This window comes from Cariama cristata, unplaced genomic scaffold (assembly GCF_000690535.1).
Source record: "Cariama cristata isolate BGI_N322 unplaced genomic scaffold, ASM69053v1 scaffold10201, whole genome shotgun sequence".
In the NCBI taxonomy this organism is placed as follows: Eukaryota; Metazoa; Chordata; class Aves; order Cariamiformes; family Cariamidae; genus Cariama; species Cariama cristata.
In genome coordinates this window covers 52,213-68,140 of record NW_009599839.1, presented here as the reverse complement: position 1 = coordinate 68,140, position 15,928 = coordinate 52,213, and the positions used below count along the sequence as shown (strand labels likewise).

The following is a 15,928-nucleotide window of genomic DNA, read 5'->3' as shown; positions in this document are numbered from 1 at the left end:
CCGGTGGCTCCAGGTGAGAAAGAAGCGTTTGGCTTATTCCCGCTGCCTCCTCTGGGTTTTGGTTATCTTTTTCTTCCTGGGACCTAGGTCAGGGTAGTCTGCTCAGCCGATTAAAGGCACACTTGTGACAAATTGTTTTCCTTAGATTGCTCTTTTAAATGTCTTCTCTAAATCATGTTTTTATTTTTTTGGCATCTCATCAATGTATTGCTATTCAAAGTGCATTGAAACCTATTTGTCCAATTTTCTTTTTTTTTTCCTGAGCTTTTACTTTGCTTTTTGACCCTCTTTCTTCTGTAGCACATAATCCGTAAACAACAGGGGTAGCTGAATACCTAATGTAATAGTTGGAAAACAAACCTTTGTGCCCTCTACTTTTTTAATTGTGAAGACTCTGGTAAGAGTAGCAAGGGAGATTAGTTCATGTAATTGTATGTATATATGTCTAGGTAATAGCATCCTTCAAATTCAAGCTGAATGTCTAGCATGTTCTGTGAATGGTGTGACTGATTTTGTAAATACGTAATGATTCTAGGCGCACTGGGGTATGTGGAAAGTCTTCTGTAATCATGGTTCAGGCCTGTTGTTGGTAGTCGCAGGAAGGAAGCTGTTCAGTTTACATCCACATGGTAGGTGTCAGTAGGTTTCAGTCTTGGCTTGTTAAGCACCTTTTCTGCTGTATCTTCTAGATTCGAATGTGAAATTGTCAGCATGCCTCAGGACTGATCTGCAGCTTTCCCTTCTCTTGCCCCTGAAATTTGCAGGGCAACAGTTTGCAGCAAGACTCTGTTCAGATTTCTGTGTGAGAGTTTGACTGAGACATAGAAATAACTTGTCTTAAACTTATTTAGAATAATTTCATGTTGTAATTATGTCCTAATGTCTTACAGCAGTCATATCGAGGATATATGGAGTAACTTCTTTATATATGTCTAAATTATGTTGGTGTTGGAGAGGTAACCTCTGTAACTGTTTTGTCTTGCTTGTTTGCAAAAACTGCAAAAGAACTTATTATTTCTATTCGAGACTTCAATAGTTTCATCACTCGGACCAACACTTGTGGAGAGCTGCGTTCTGCTCACGTGGGACAAGAGGTCACGCTCTATGGATGGATTCAGTATCAAAGGTAAATGCAAACCAAGGTGAAAATGGAGATGCTTATTTGCCAGATCCAATGTATGGTCTGGGCCTGCATTCAAACACTTTTTTAATGCTTCAAGTTTCTTTTCGTATCCTGCAGTAGTCACTTCTGAAGTGAGTAAAGCAGTTGAGAACCATGCTAGAACAGTATTTAAAATTTCAGAGTTTCATACAAATGTTAATTGATCCTCATTACAACACTGTAAAACAGTTACATATTATCACCCTCATTGTTTAGGAGAGCAAAAAAGTAATAACATATTTATAGCAATTGTAACAGCTGTGAGCGAATAACTTCTTTTATATAGTGTCCTTAAATTTTAAGCAAATGGTGTTGGTGGTCTTTTCAAGTGCAGCAACTAGCGATGCATATTTGAAATAGGCAAGTTTTGCTTAAAAAAGAAATATTAGGAAAAGGTGGTTAGCAGAGGATGAAATGTTAATTCTGATAGTTTGCTATAGGTGGTGTGATATAATCACTCCTAACAGAGTTGAACGTTTTATAAATGTAGGATGAAAAGCATGTCTCCATGTAGCATGAAAGATGCTACAAAATGTTCTGTTCCTGAGTATGTGCTTGTAAAATGGAGATGGGTCCTGTGACTTTGATGAAATTAACTTGTATCAAAAGTTGCCTTTTTGCATTTTACAGTCCTGAGAGGCTGGTTTTATCCAGCATTGTTCAGGAGCGATGGTCTGCATGGATTTTTCTTTTAGAAGGTCCTGAGCATCTCATCTTTGAACAGTTGTGAGTGGAGTTCCAAGAAACAGTTAGGATTATTGCAATGCCATCGTTGTGCTCTTGCTTTTAAAGACAGCCAGAGCATGTTCCAGTTGACAGTTTCTTGATGGTACAATGGTAGCTCCCTCTACTGCAGCTGAAGACATCAAGATTTATGATTCTGGGTCTCAAAGTGTGGATTGTTCATGTGAAACTTTTTATGGGATCAATGTTCTACTTCTTTTTTTGTGGTTGGATTATTTTTTTTTCTGTCCCTGTGAACTTTAGTTTTATTGCTCATCTATATGTGTTTATCTGAACGATGTTTCCCAGCAGGAAATTGCATGTGTTCAGAATCCCTGCTCTACATGGATTAATGTTCAAGTTAAAATCCTCTCCTGGTTATTTGCACATTGTTTGTCTGTGACTGGGCAAAACCTGAAAAAAATTGTTCAGATTAAATTCAGATGTGGGAAGAGTATCTGTACATACATTACTTGGAAGTGCTTTCAGATTAGTCACAAAGTACAGAAAGTAGCAAGTTGCCATGTGCTTTGGCTTAAAAAGCAAAAGACTACTGAATTCTTGAAAAAAAAGTTTTTCTTTTTGTGTTTTTCGTGGATTAGACAAGGCCTGTTTCTGGTTTTGAGGGATTTCCAGGGACTGACCCAGATCATCATTCCCCAGGATGAGGTAAGTGCTACCAAAGTATGAGTCTGTTATTTTTATTTTTCCTTTGGTAGCTTGGGTCAAGCAGACACAGAGAGTAGAATGGAGTACTTTGTCAGACTGAGTGCTCTGACTCACAAGTAGATTTAAGCATTATGAGAGCCCTGATCTGGCACTGCAACAGAAACATTAATTTCTTCTGGCTTATGAGGAGCAATCCTGAATTCAAATGGGCTGTTAAGAAATGAAGCCCTTGAGCATGTTGCCTTTGTCCTGTTCTTTGAATTTCTGCGAGACCTTGTCGTCTTCTTGCAGGCACATTCCCATGTGAAGAAGCTCTTGTCTAATGCCCCAGTGGAGTCTGTTGTGCGAGTGACTGGAATTGTGTCCCCTCGGCCCCCAGGACAGGAGAATCCGGTGAGGATATTGGGGTCTCTTGGGGGTTTTATTCCTTGTGGAAAAGAGCACTGGATAGTAGGAATACGGTGGGTTTTGCGTCATAGCTTTGCCATGGGTTCTGAGTATGCGACGGCCTATCGTCAGATAATGTGAGGTGAAATAACTGCTATGACATGTAACTTAGGAGAACCTCAAAGCGCATTACATGTGTCCACAAGTTAAATTATATTCCAGCCCTTTGAAAGGATAGTGGCTAGCTTTTTCAGACTTTCAAAGTGTGGTTGAGAACGTGTTTTTCTTGAAAACAAGTATTGTCTTCACAAGTTCCACAGCATGTGATGACCTATTTCTCACTCAGAATAGATTTTGCTGTTCTCATTGTATAGGAAACAGAGATTGAATAATTTTTTAATGTTATGCATTCCTCGCTGTCATTGTAATCAGCCATAGATTAATCTGTCAGGATTGTATGTATCCCATCACTGGCAGGCCTAAGAAGAGAACCTGGATTTATGACTAACTTTTTTTGTTCTGACCACTTACAGATGTCCGTGAAGAACACAGGCTTCAAGCCATGCTTTTATTTCTTTTAATAATTTGTCATTTTGTTGAAAGGTTGTATATACTTTTCCCTGGTAAACAGAAAGAGTTCTGTAGGCTCAAATGAACTTTGGTGTGGCACAGTGCTAAGTGGGGGAAGCTGTCTGTTCTCCCTTGGGATCTAAGAAAAAGAAGACTAGTTCTGAGAACTGGTGTTCAGAACTGGAAGTTCTGAGAAGTTCCTCACAAGTTGCCTTTTTTGACTTGTATTAAGGACTGATGGTGATGCTGCTAGTGCACACTAAAATGTATACCGTGTGGTTTCACTGTGGCTAATGGAACTGGTATTTTGTCCAAATGCATGTGCCCTAGAAAGATCTGTGCCTGACTGTTCCTCTCTGCTCAGCATCTCCTTCAGGGAGAAAGCAAAGGAAAAGTAATTGTATTTCTTGTAGAGATCAGTATGCTACTGGGAAAGAACATGCTGTCTTTGGTGAGGTGACTTCTGTTTTTCTGAACAGAAGGGTAATCTAGGAGAAATCTGTCCTTGAGAGAAGTTCTCTGAGTTATACTGTGTTAGAAAGCAGGGAGAATAATCACATGGGTTTCTTTTTTTCCCACCGACCATCTGTGAAATACCTTTGTCCAATTGTTTTCCCTAAGTTTTGAATCTAACTTTTTCTTGCCTCTTTGCTCCAGAAAATGCCAACAGGGGATATTGAAGTGAAGGTGGAGACTGCAGAGATCCTAAACTCCTGCAAGAAGCTACCTTTTGAAATCAAGGATTTTATCAAGGTGTCTGTGTTTTTCTTTTTTTTTTTTTTAACTGAAGTAGTGGCTCTTCAATAAATTGGGAGTTTGCCCAGGGTGATGGCAAAACATCTGAGAGCTTCTCCTGGTTCTCTCAGCTGTGCTTTGGGGGAAGGATGGTATTTAAAATAGGGGTGCTGCTTGTTAGCTGTGAGGATGTATTTCTAATGAGAGTTAAGCAGAAAACAAGACTTGGATGATTCCAGTGCACAGGGTTTTCAAATATCACTGTAAGAACAGATGGTAAAGGGAAGAGTGAAAGAAATCAGGCTATGCTAGCTTTGAGAGTGTGAAATAGAACCTGCCAATGCACTGCTGTGTTTTAAGGCGAGGGTGATTAGTCTTATCTGGGCAAGTAGCTAGTCAGCCAGAGGATTTTCTTCCTCTAAGTACAGTGTCTTATAAGAGGTTAGTTTTAGTGCAGGCTTCATGGTATAGGAGTGTCATTGCTGTTAATTGAAGATATTCTCTGTGACATTGAAACTGTGACCAATAACGTAGGTGTTAGAATTGGGAGAACAGAGTCCTGTTCATTCTGTGTTATGGGTCCTGGACAATTCCTATCATCCGCAGTAGTTTAATTTTCTTGTCTGTAATAAGGACATATCACCATGTAGTTGTTCCTTTACATCTGTATATGATACCTCTCTTCTGCTTAAAAATCTCAAGGAGGATTGCTACAGTCTGCAGTGGACTGAGGGTGAGGAGGGCTGAAATCTTGAGCTTTGAGGCAGCTATCACAGTAAATGTCTGTCCTCTTTTGGTTTTTTGTTTGTTTGTTTTTTGTTTGTTTGTTTTTTTTTAAGTAATTGTCATGCAGGGAAACACTCTGTGGCTGATGTTTATCAGCGTAGGTTGTGGGTAGTGGGTGGATTGTGGCAATAGAGCAGCATCCTTTTTTTAGCTTCCCCCTTTTGTCCTGTGGCTTTAGGAGCAGCTTCTTTAGACATGCAATTTGAATTTTGTGTCTTAATCGTAATTATCTTGTATCTCCAGAAATCAGAGGCCTTAAGGATGCAGTATCGCTACTTGGACTTGCGTAGCTTCCAGTTGCAGTATAACCTGCGGCTGAGATCACAGATAGTGATGAGGATACGGGAATATCTGTGTAACCTCCATGGTAAGAAAAGTGCTTGAAGAACAATGTGCAGCAAACAATGTTTTAGCCCTCCCTTCTTCTGTTTCCTATTGCTGGGAGAGATTGCAAATCAACTTGCTACTCCAAACTGGTCCCGCTTAGTAAGGATATATTTGCCTGCAGTGAGGTCTCTAGAGGGACGTTGGCAGGCCTAAAGAAGAAACTGTGTTGAAATCTCTTGTCACTTGACAAACCAGTTGTTTAAAATGAGAAAAGGCTTCTTGCAGGTAGTTTCCCTCTTTTGGTCGCTCAACTTGAGGCATGTCAAAGGGATGGATTTTGTACAAGGCTCTTGCTTATCTTAAAATCAGGAAGTCCTTTTTGGAAAAGCAAAGCCTAGTTCAAAATAGATAGAGAATTAACAGTTTTTCAGCCTATATGGTGTCCTCTGTCATCAACAGTTCTGGCAGGACATCAGAGTAGCTCAGAGCCTTTAAATCTGTCATTACCCAAGTTATTCTTAGAAGCAGGGAAATCTGTAGGTTTTGGAGAGGCTGCATGGTGTGCTTGATTACCTATTTTGCTCACTAACCCTACTCTAGCCTACTGTCTCATACTGATTCTCCCTGCTCTCAGCATGTTCTGTGTCTGAAGGGTGTGTTTGTTCCTCAGGGTTCGTGGATGTAGAAACTCCAACACTTTTTAAGAGAACGCCAGGGGTATGTATTCTGTTAGTAATGCATTTTAGCCTCCCATGATAGCATAGGCTGTCCATGGTTGAATTATTGTCACTTGCCACTCTGCCTGCACTGCTGTTCCCTCGCTGAGTAACAGCTCATGTGCAAGTTTCTGGTATGATACATGGATCCTTTTAAAAGTAGAGGGAGTGAAAGGGGAGAGGTGACATTTTGTGTCTTAATTTTGAGCCTTCAAATGAATGAAGCTTCTGTCTCGTAGAGTGCATGTTGAATGTAAGTCCTGTCCTAGGACAGCCAGATAATAAAACCAAAAATCTTCCTCTGAGGACTGTTTCCCTAGTGTTTGTCTCTTAACTAACAGGTTCCTGCAGTGGCACTACTCAAGGCATTTTAATCTCTGAGTTTATATTCCTTTCTTCCATTTCAAAAATAATCACAGAGCACTGTAGCCCAGGAATTGTTGATTCAGCTAACACATGAAGTTCTTGCATTTAAACCCGTCTTGGATGATGTATTGTTATGCATTAGTCTCTCAGAGCAGAAGGTAGAGAATCGTCCTTTGGGATACTTTGGACCAAGTTGGTTAACAGATTTATTTTTTAAGTGTAATGTACAAACAGCCATTTTTCTCACAAGTGGGATTTCATAATGGGAAAAATAGGTCCTTCCCTCTTGTGCTTCTAGTCTGTGCTCTCTGTCAGAAATTGAGGCCACTTATTTGCTGAATTGTGTAAGCTTTGCTTTCTGATACTAGGGAGCAAAAGAATTCCTTGTGCCCTCGAGGGAAGCAGGCAAGTTCTACTCTCTGCCACAGAGTCCTCAGCAGTTCAAGCAGCTCCTCATGGTTGGAGGCCTGGACAGGTAAGAGTTTCTTGGGCTCCTGTTCTCTGCACGTCCCATCCAGGGTTTGCTTGGTTTGGTCTGTGAGCTTTTTAGATATTTCCCAAAAAACTTATTGCCAAGGGTTTTGTGTTGAAGAGGGGATCCTTAAATACTGAGGACTTGTCAGCTAGGCAAGGCCCTTTGCCCCCCAGCAATAATACATTTCCTCTTACTGGGAGGCATCCTGTTTGAAGGTTGAAATCTTCACTGTTTTAAATGGAAACCTGATCTGAAGGGCAGAAAATCTGGTGTGTGATAAAAGCCTCTCCAAGAGTAAGCTATAGAACTAATTGAGATGAGGCTGGGCAGCTGAGCAGGACTGAGACAAGGAAAGCATGTTCTCAGGCTGCATGAGTACAAAGCTGTTAACTGGGCTTGTTCCTCCAAATCAAATTGAAGGATAGGGAGGCAATTGTTTATGCAAGGCCAGGTCTTGATTATGAGTGAGTTTTGCACTGCCCTTAGCAGAGTCAGGGTTTGGAGCAGAAGGTGGGAAAGGGGTTGCGTATGCCCCTGTTGGGACACAGCTCACGAGGCAGCCTCCACATGCCTCTGGAGGTATGGTCAGAGATGGATACAGCTGCTGATAACAGTTGCTTCCACTCAAAATCTCATGCTTTTGAGGGGATGCGAACAACCAGAGCTATGATCATCTGCTGCAAAGGGAACAGACTTTTTTCATTTTTTATTTTTATAGCCACAGTTTAATTTAGGGTACTTTAAATTGTTATCTAAGTAAAAGTACTATTGCAGGTACTTTCAGGTTGCTCGCTGCTACCGAGATGAAGGTTCGCGGCCTGACAGACAGCCTGAATTCACTCAGGTAACCAGCTCATGCTGCCTTTTGCCCTCCTCCTCACCCCAAACAGCTTGTAGCAATTTTCCCTTCTGAAGGCCTAGTTTCTGCTAGCTCTTGTGCTGCTTGGGGGTACAATGTTTGCTGCATGTTTCGCAGACATGGCCCTTTGAAGTTGTTATGGAACATACACAGAGTGGTTCCTGTCCTTGGCTGACAGCACAGTCCCAGGTGCAGTGCGTGTGGGAATTGTGTTGCAGCAGTGATCGTGCTTGATGATGCAATCTCCTGTCCTGCTGGGTCGGGCATCCCATTCCTCAGAGTTAGCCTGGTTCATTCAAGGTTTCTCCCTCTGTCCTTGTCATCATTACCTCATTCAGTTCTCTAAAGAGATTGCCTGAGTCATCAGGCTGTAGGGAGATCGTAAGCACATCCTCAGTCTAATGCAGTCATACTATGATTTCATGTAGTATATTGTTTCTTGTTATGCTGGCTTTATGGCCAAGAGCTTCTGCAAGTAGCAGTGCAAAGGCAACACCTGTGGCTAATGTGGAATCCACCCTTTTGTTTTCTGTTTTAAGATAGATATAGAGATGTCATTTGTAGATCAAACTGGGATCCAGAGACTGATAGAGGGCCTCCTGCAATATTCCTGGCCTGAGGAAAGAGGGTCCATTACAACTCCTTTCCCTTCCATGACATATGAGGCGGCACTGGCTGACTATGGGACTGATAAACCAGACACTCGTTTTGGGATGAAGGTGAGGGTTTGCCCATTGGAAACTTGTAGCTTTTCCTTTCTGTTAGTATTTTAATAATGATTATTTGGATCACAAACATGTGATTGGTTAGGGTTCTTAATGCTATAACTTCCCCAAGGTGTCTATCCCATCGTTGCTGCTTTGTACAGGTAAACATCTCTTGGAGAAGAGAGGGTTTGGTTAGTTGGCAGTGGAAAAGGTATGTTTTAAGAAAATTTTATTTTAAAGATAATGTAGTGTTAGGAAGCAATGCATCTTGACTGTCTAGGAACAGAAGCCCATAAGGCATCAACAGATACCTTAAGTGCTTTTACCTGCTGCACTCCAAAGCATACTTCTGGTGAGCACGCTTCATGAGACAGGCTTCTCCAGCCTTTTCATGGCCTGAAGATATTTTCAAGGTAACAGACTGTGGTTGTGTGCATACACTGTTTGTATATGAAATAAGAGTATGAAAGTATGAAATAAGAATATTGACAAATGTATTAAGAGGAACAATGCTGAAAAGCAAGAAAGCATCTTATATTTTTCCCAGGAGTTAATTTTGGGAGTTTCTCTTTCAGTGTACAGCTCTCTTTGCTTTGTGGTAGGATGTCACTATCTCAACCTTGGGTTTTCCTGGCTGTCTTGCGTTTCTGTTTTGTCACTGCTCAGCCTCCTAATGGTTATTCTAGCTTGACCCCATTCATTTTTCTGTGAAACATTTGATTTCTCTGAGCAAAGAAATGGAAGTCCCAGGGGATGGTGTTGAAGGCCTTAAGACACAGGTGTTTTTGCTTCATGTTCCTACCACAACTGCTTTCTCCTTTCTCAGATAGTGGATATCAGTGATTTTTTACGAAGATCGGACATTCAGTTTGTGCAGAATGCACTCAGTTGCCCACATGGCGCTGTCAAAGCCATTTGTATCCCTCAGGGAGTGGTAAGTGATGCTTTTACATACTGCTTAAGGTTTATGTGTAATAAAGATGTTAATTTGAATTACTTTGTTGGTATGGAAATGTTTCTTGCTATTACTGGGGGAGTGGTGCCCTTCAGGGCACTTGGGATTGGTTGTAATTGATGTCAGATTGGGCTGAGTGGTGTTAGAATGAAGAAGATCAGGTAACAGGAAGAATATATTACCCTTAGGAAGGGGAGGAAGAGAACAGAGCTGCAAGATCCCTTGAGGACAGGGAAGCCTCTTAGGGCTTCAGCTTGCTTCTGTCAAGGATAGCTTCTGATGTGCAATAATAAATTGTGCCCTTTGGCAAGAGATTGAAATAGAGCCAGGTATGGCACAGCTCTGTTCTGGGCTAATGAGAGAAAGGTCAGGTGGTTACATGCCCTTCTCCTGGTTGCTTCTGCTGCATTTGTGGGCACAACTCATGTCTGGTAACGAGAATGTCATGGACCAAATCCAAGGCTAACAATAGATGTAGAAGATTATTTGATACAGCCATGTATTTTGGCAGGCAAGCAGATTTAATTCTGGCTGTGGGCATCTTTGCAGATCAGACAGTATGGAAAAAACATCCACTAAACACTGAGTTTTTTATTGGGGAACAAGACTTTCTGAGCATGGTTTCTCTTGGGATTCCTTTAGTTTTGACACAAAGTGCAAGTTACTGGCTTACCACGAGAGGGCACTAAAGGGCGTGTTTGAGCAAAACAAAAGTGGAATCTGGAGCCTCTCTAAACATTAGAATAGCTGAAAAAATATCAAGATCTTGACGCAGATCCTCATCTACTGCATTTCTTTGCATGTGAGAGTCAGCCCAGTTGGTTTCCCTCTGTTCCTCCAAATTGAGCTCTGCCTTCCCCATCAACAGTGTGGTGTTATAACCTTGTTTCTGCATGCTGGAGGCAGTTAGTTGGCATGATCTGACTCTGCTGACCAGCTACATCTGATTTGTGAGCGGGGAGAAAAACTACAGCCAGATGCATAACCTAGAGGGGCCTCTTCCTGAAAGCAGCCCTTGGAGAAGATACCTAGCCGCAGGCTAGTGCTGTGGGCCCTGTCCTGTTCCACAGCCCTCATAAGAACTTCTACTAGAAACAAAAGAACTTGAAGTTTGGAAACGGCTCAGTCAGTAGATTTGAATCCTAGTCAGGCTTTCCATAGATTTTATTGAAGTTTAATGTGTCTTCTCTTGCTCTTTCCCTAGAGATATCTTAAAAATAAAGACCTGGAGTTATTAAAGGGGTCTGCAAAATCCCAGTTTAACCAGGTGAGACAAACACTGCTGAGGCATTGGAAACAGTGAATGACAACGTATGTATAAAGGCACTTGCAGGCAGAGTAAGGGGGATTTCGGTTTTTAGTAGCTGAGTTGGTGCCTGAGCATGTGATCTCTCAAGACAAGAGAGGGCAGCACTGGACTGAACATACTTTTATGTTTCTTTAGGAAATCATGGAAATTATCTGCAGGCCTGATGGAAGCTTGAAGTCTCTGCTTACGAAGTTTCTTGGTGAGACGCAGCAGTCAGAGCTTATCCAAGTGCTGAACATGCAAGTGGATGATGTGGTACTGCTGGCAGCTGGTGAACACAAGCAAGTGGTAGGAAGCATTTCTTGGGTGGCTGTGTGAGTTTAATGTTGCTGATGATCGCTTGATGTTATTTGACCGTAGTTTAACTCTTATTATTAAAATAGGTCATCATCTAATTCTTGGGTTTCTCTGGAGCTGAAGCTATAGCAACAGCAAATAATGCATGAAATGTACCTATTGCTTTCGTTTCCCCTGGTCAAATTCTGGGAAGAACTCATAACTGAAATGAAGGCTGGAATATAAAACAGGAACAAAGCAGTGCCTCCTTTTCTCTCACCATAACTTAATTTTTAAAGCATCAAAACAAGGTCAACTAGGTAATTTTGTCTCCCATAAGCAGATGACAAGAGTGAAGCACAGCTGCTCATTAGCAGCAGTGATGGGAGATTCTGTCCCTACTGTTCTCTGTATTCTTGCCAGCAGATGTTGCCTTCCAAGCATTGGTTTATGACAAGGTGTCATGCTTGGCTTGATAGCCAAAATTTTGTCATATCCTCCTTCAGTGCTTTCATTTCTCTGTCTGCAAAGTGCAGATCTTACCTGTGTTCCTCCTATTAATCCATATTTGTGTAGGGCTTGAGGTTAGTCTAGGAAAGTTCTGTGAAGATGGAACAGTTGGCAGAAAATGGACTTCCCAGCTCCTTACTTTGTCTTTTTCAAACCCTGGAGCTGCTACTGCCTCCGCAGGAAGGTGATATCTTTCAGGATACAAAGCAAAAGTGTTTAAGGCAACAATGCATTACAACTGATGCTGTTTGTGATACTACCTTTATGAAATGCTCTTTTCCTGGTTGGTGTTTGAGCAACTTTCCTGAGAGCAGAATTTCCCTCAGTCTCTCCCTTCTCTTTTGCAGTGCTCTGCATTAGGAAGCCTACGGTTGGAGAGTGCTGACCTCCTTGAGGCAGCTGGGCTGGTACTCCGTGATCCTACAGCTTTTCACTTTCTGTGGGTGGTGGATTTCCCCCTTTTCCTCCCAAAGGAAGAGAATCCCACTGAACTGGAATCTGCTCATCACCCCTTCACTGCCCCTCATCCTTCAGATACCAACCTCCTCTATTCTGATCCTGCAAAGGTAACTAACGTCATGCCTGCCATGCTGGCTCTTTAACAGCTCTGTGTTGTGGAAACCTAGGCAAGTAACAACTGGTTTTAGTGTAAAAAGAGATGCTGTTTCATGGAACTAACTGCGTATTGTACATGTCTGGAAGAGATGGCTTCCAGATTTCTCTGAGTGGCAAACATCCGTGAATGCCCCTGACAAAAGGGGTTTTAAGAAACAGTTGCTTAAGGTGAAGAGTCTTATATTCTGACTCATCCCATGCTGCTTCAGGTTTTGATCAGCTTTGCAAAGGGATCTCCCACACCTGTTAGCAGCAGTCCATGCCTCCCAATAGGACTGGTATCTGAACTGCAAGGTACTATAGAGAGAGTGGTGTTGTAGTATGTCATGGCTTCATTCCCAGTGTCTTTGCTGTCTGTGTGCAGGTTGTTGTTAGTAAGGCTGGGGCACAGCTGCATCCAAGGTGCTTGTTCTTCTCTTTCTGCAGGTTCGTAGCCAGCACTATGACCTTGTGCTGAATGGCAATGAAGTTGGAGGTGGCTCCATCAGAATTCATTGTGCAGAACAACAGCGTTTTGTGCTGGAGAAAGTGCTGAAGGTAACACCTACAGATGTCTCTAACATTCTCTAGGAGATTCAAAGGACTAATTAATTTAAACACCTATTTCAAATTATGAAAGAAATGCTTGTGCACTTCTCAGATAAGGAAACATAACTCCTAGCCCTGAGTGATGGATGACATCATCATACCTTCATCTTACATTCCTAGTAGAAAGGGCATTGCTTGTTCAGTGACACTTTTTATGTAATTTTGCAGGAGGATTCTGAGGTGCTGTCCCATCTGCTTGAGGCTTTGGAGTTTGGAGCGCCACCTCATGGAGGAATCGCTTTAGGTAAGTGCTCTGGAGCTCTCCAGATGCCAAGTGTCTTGTGACACTTTTGGGCATATTAGATCCCAGGAGCAAGCCTCATGCTTGTTAGCAAAAGCCTTGTCTCCTGATAAAGATGACTGTTCTGGTGTTGCTGTTTGGCACACCAACATGATTACACTGTGTGGGCTTACACAGTGCTTCCATCTCTGTAGCTGCTTTGCAGAAGGAAACGGAGGTCTCATCACCAAGTGCAGAGTGTTTCAGTGTTCCTCCCCAGCATCACAGTGTCATTTAGTTCTTATGGGAGGACCAAATCACATATTGGTGGCTCTAAGGATGATCCTTATTTGCTGTTCTATGAACGGTGTATTCATTAAGATTAGGTAATCTTGAATTCTTATTCCTGTGCAGCCAGAACAGGATCCCTGTACTGCATGCCTAGAGGCCTGGGCCAGCATGGTACTTTGTTTCACACAACCCTCGGTCACTGCCACAACCTTGCCCTCTGCTTCAGTCCTTGCCCTCTGCTTCAGTCTTACTTCCCTTCTTCTCTGTTTTGCTCATTAATTCAGATAATGTCAGAATTTTTTTTCTCCTAGAACCCTGCAAGTTTGGTTTTAAAAAAGGGGGGGGGGGTTTGGAACCAACCAGACAACCCCCCAAAACAAACAAACAAAAGGTACAAAAAAGCAAAGGTAGTATTTTAACCTATGATCTTCCAGTGTGATTTCCCTCCATTCAGTCACCCAGAGACTCAGTCTTTTTGAATTCCTCCTAGTTGTTGTAATCCTTCAGAACTGGTTGACCAGGAACTTCGAGCAGTGAAATAGAGCCCTGACAGTGTTCCTGCCACTTAGCTGCTCTGGTTTTGTTATGCTGCCTTTGCAAAGGCACTGTCTCTGTCTTGCAGTCCTTGGTCTGCAGTCCTTGCAGAACTTTCTGTAATTTTGAAAGGCTTTATTTTGCTAGGCATTTCTGCTCTTTAGGCAGGTCTGTTTCTCTGCTACTGGTTGAGATTAATTTTTTTTTTTCCCCTTACTTACTTCACTTTTATTCTTCAAGCTCAGTAATATTATCTACTCCATCTTTCCGACTTTTCTGAATCAGAGGAAGTAATATAGGGCCATAACTCAAGTAGTTTACCAATTTGTTTTCTCCTTCCAGGACTTGACAGGCTGATCTCTCTCATTGTTGATGCTCCAAGTATCCGAGATGTCATTGCTTTTCCTAAATCCTTCAGGGGACGAGATCTGATGGGCAATGCTCCAGACTTTGTCACTCCAGAAGAACTAGAGCCATATCACATCCAGATTTCCTGGCCTCTTGCAGAAAAAGAAGCAAAGAAAAACTGACTTAAAACCAGTGATGTACGCTAATCTGTTTAATCAGAGGTGGTTACATCTTCTAAATACTAGAATTCAGTTCAGAAAACATCAACTGTTATGGGGGGCAGGCAGTACAACCCCACTGTACTATGGCAGTTTCAGGATTGAAAGGAAAATAGATATGGGCTCCCTGATAGGAATTCACCCTTGGGTTGTTAATGGGAAGGAGTAGTAGAAAACCAAAGAAAAGAACATAATTTTAGCATAGGATATTGAGACTGTTGGCTTTGGGGTGTCATACTGGAGGGAAGATGGGTTCTATTTTTTTCCACTCCCCACTTTTTGTGTGTCCCTTGTGAAGTATTTTTCCTCCCACCTGGAGGAGATAGTATCAACTTCCCTGACAGGATGGTTTGTATTCCTGATGAGAATGGAGTCTGCTAGCTGAGGACTGTTACAATAAAGCAGTGCTAGGCCAAGAGCTCTGGACACTTCACAGCAAAACTTCAGTGTAGCCAGCAGCTTGTCTCATGTTGGAGGATACAAGATTATCCAGAACTTGTCATGGGGAGTTCATGTTCAGCTGTGCTCTCTCTTCAGAGAGGAGGAGAGAAGCATTCGTAACACTTTCGACAGTTGTCCTCGCAATACTCGTCAAAAGAGGTGATGAACTGCCTTTAGGGCCTGTGGTCCTGGTGCTTTTCAGCACACTAATTCTGAAGTTTGTATGTTTGTAAATAAAATTTATCTGGCAATGTGTTTTTGACTGAGCTTGGCTTTGGGCTTTCTCTGCAACAGCAAGCTGCAAGTTATATTTTGTGATCCCTGATCCCTCCAGGAGATGACAAGAAATCTGTGACAGTGTAGCAGGGTTGCCAGACTTCTGTGAATTCTGCCTGGTACTGCAAACCTGCTGCTACAGTGGTGAGTAGTGCAGCAGCAAGTTCCTCGCACGTAACTAACTGTTCATCCCTCTCCCACACCAGAACAGCCATGGTGCAGGAACGAGTTTGAGCTGAGTAGAGCATGGGCTCTAGCAGCATCCTACCAGACCAAGCCATTTGGCTGTGCTATGTAGTGTATAGCAAGCCCTGTGCAGAAGCGTTCTTAACCCTGTGTTTAGGTTGGAGAAAGCAGAGAATTGGTGGGAGGAAAGGAGGAAGGTGAAGAAGCTGAGGAAAAGAGAAGGAAGAGATTACTTGAATAAGCTAGGAAGATGGTGCAAGGAAGAAAAGGGAGAGCTACTGTGTCCCAGCTGGGAAGGACAGCAGGAGGCATCTGCCAGAGGAAGTGTATGAGGACCGAAGGAAGACTGCGATTTTTGTCTGAGCTGATCCGGAACTCCAGCCTTCTGCAGGAGATCCTATCCTGCAGGTTCTAACAGATTCTGGGCTGCTCCAAAGGTTATCAGCTAATTCACTCTCCACATTGTGGGATAATATTACATGGTGGTGCACACTGTTGGTTTTCTTTAAAGACTGGACTGTCCTCTTGATAAGAAATGGTAAGGGAGGTGGCTATTCTCCTTAAGGTTGGTTCTTTTTTGAGTGCTTTATACAGCATAAAAGTACCATCTGTAGACAAGTAACAGTGGAGCTGACATGCTACTGCTTTGCAGATTATAAGATGGAGTTATATGTGTAAA

General features: G+C 42.4%; 1 protein-coding gene across 1 annotated transcript; it reads left to right on the top strand.

The window, feature by feature from the left end:
- Nucleotides 1–956: 956 nt before the first annotated feature.
- DARS2 (aspartyl-tRNA synthetase 2, mitochondrial) lies at nt 957–14,310 on the top strand (the record flags this gene model as incomplete). Its single annotated transcript, XM_009709822.1, has 16 exons — nt 957–1,126; nt 2,488–2,554; nt 2,846–2,947; nt 4,169–4,264; nt 5,276–5,399; nt 6,030–6,076; nt 6,810–6,916; nt 7,691–7,760; nt 8,315–8,494; nt 9,309–9,416; nt 10,642–10,704; nt 10,882–11,034; nt 11,880–12,098; nt 12,574–12,684; nt 12,904–12,979; nt 14,123–14,310. Coding segments are annotated over 16 exons (1,881 nt in total), but the record flags the coding sequence as incomplete, so codon positions are not given.
- Between the last annotated feature and the right edge of the window lie 1,618 nt (nt 14,311–15,928).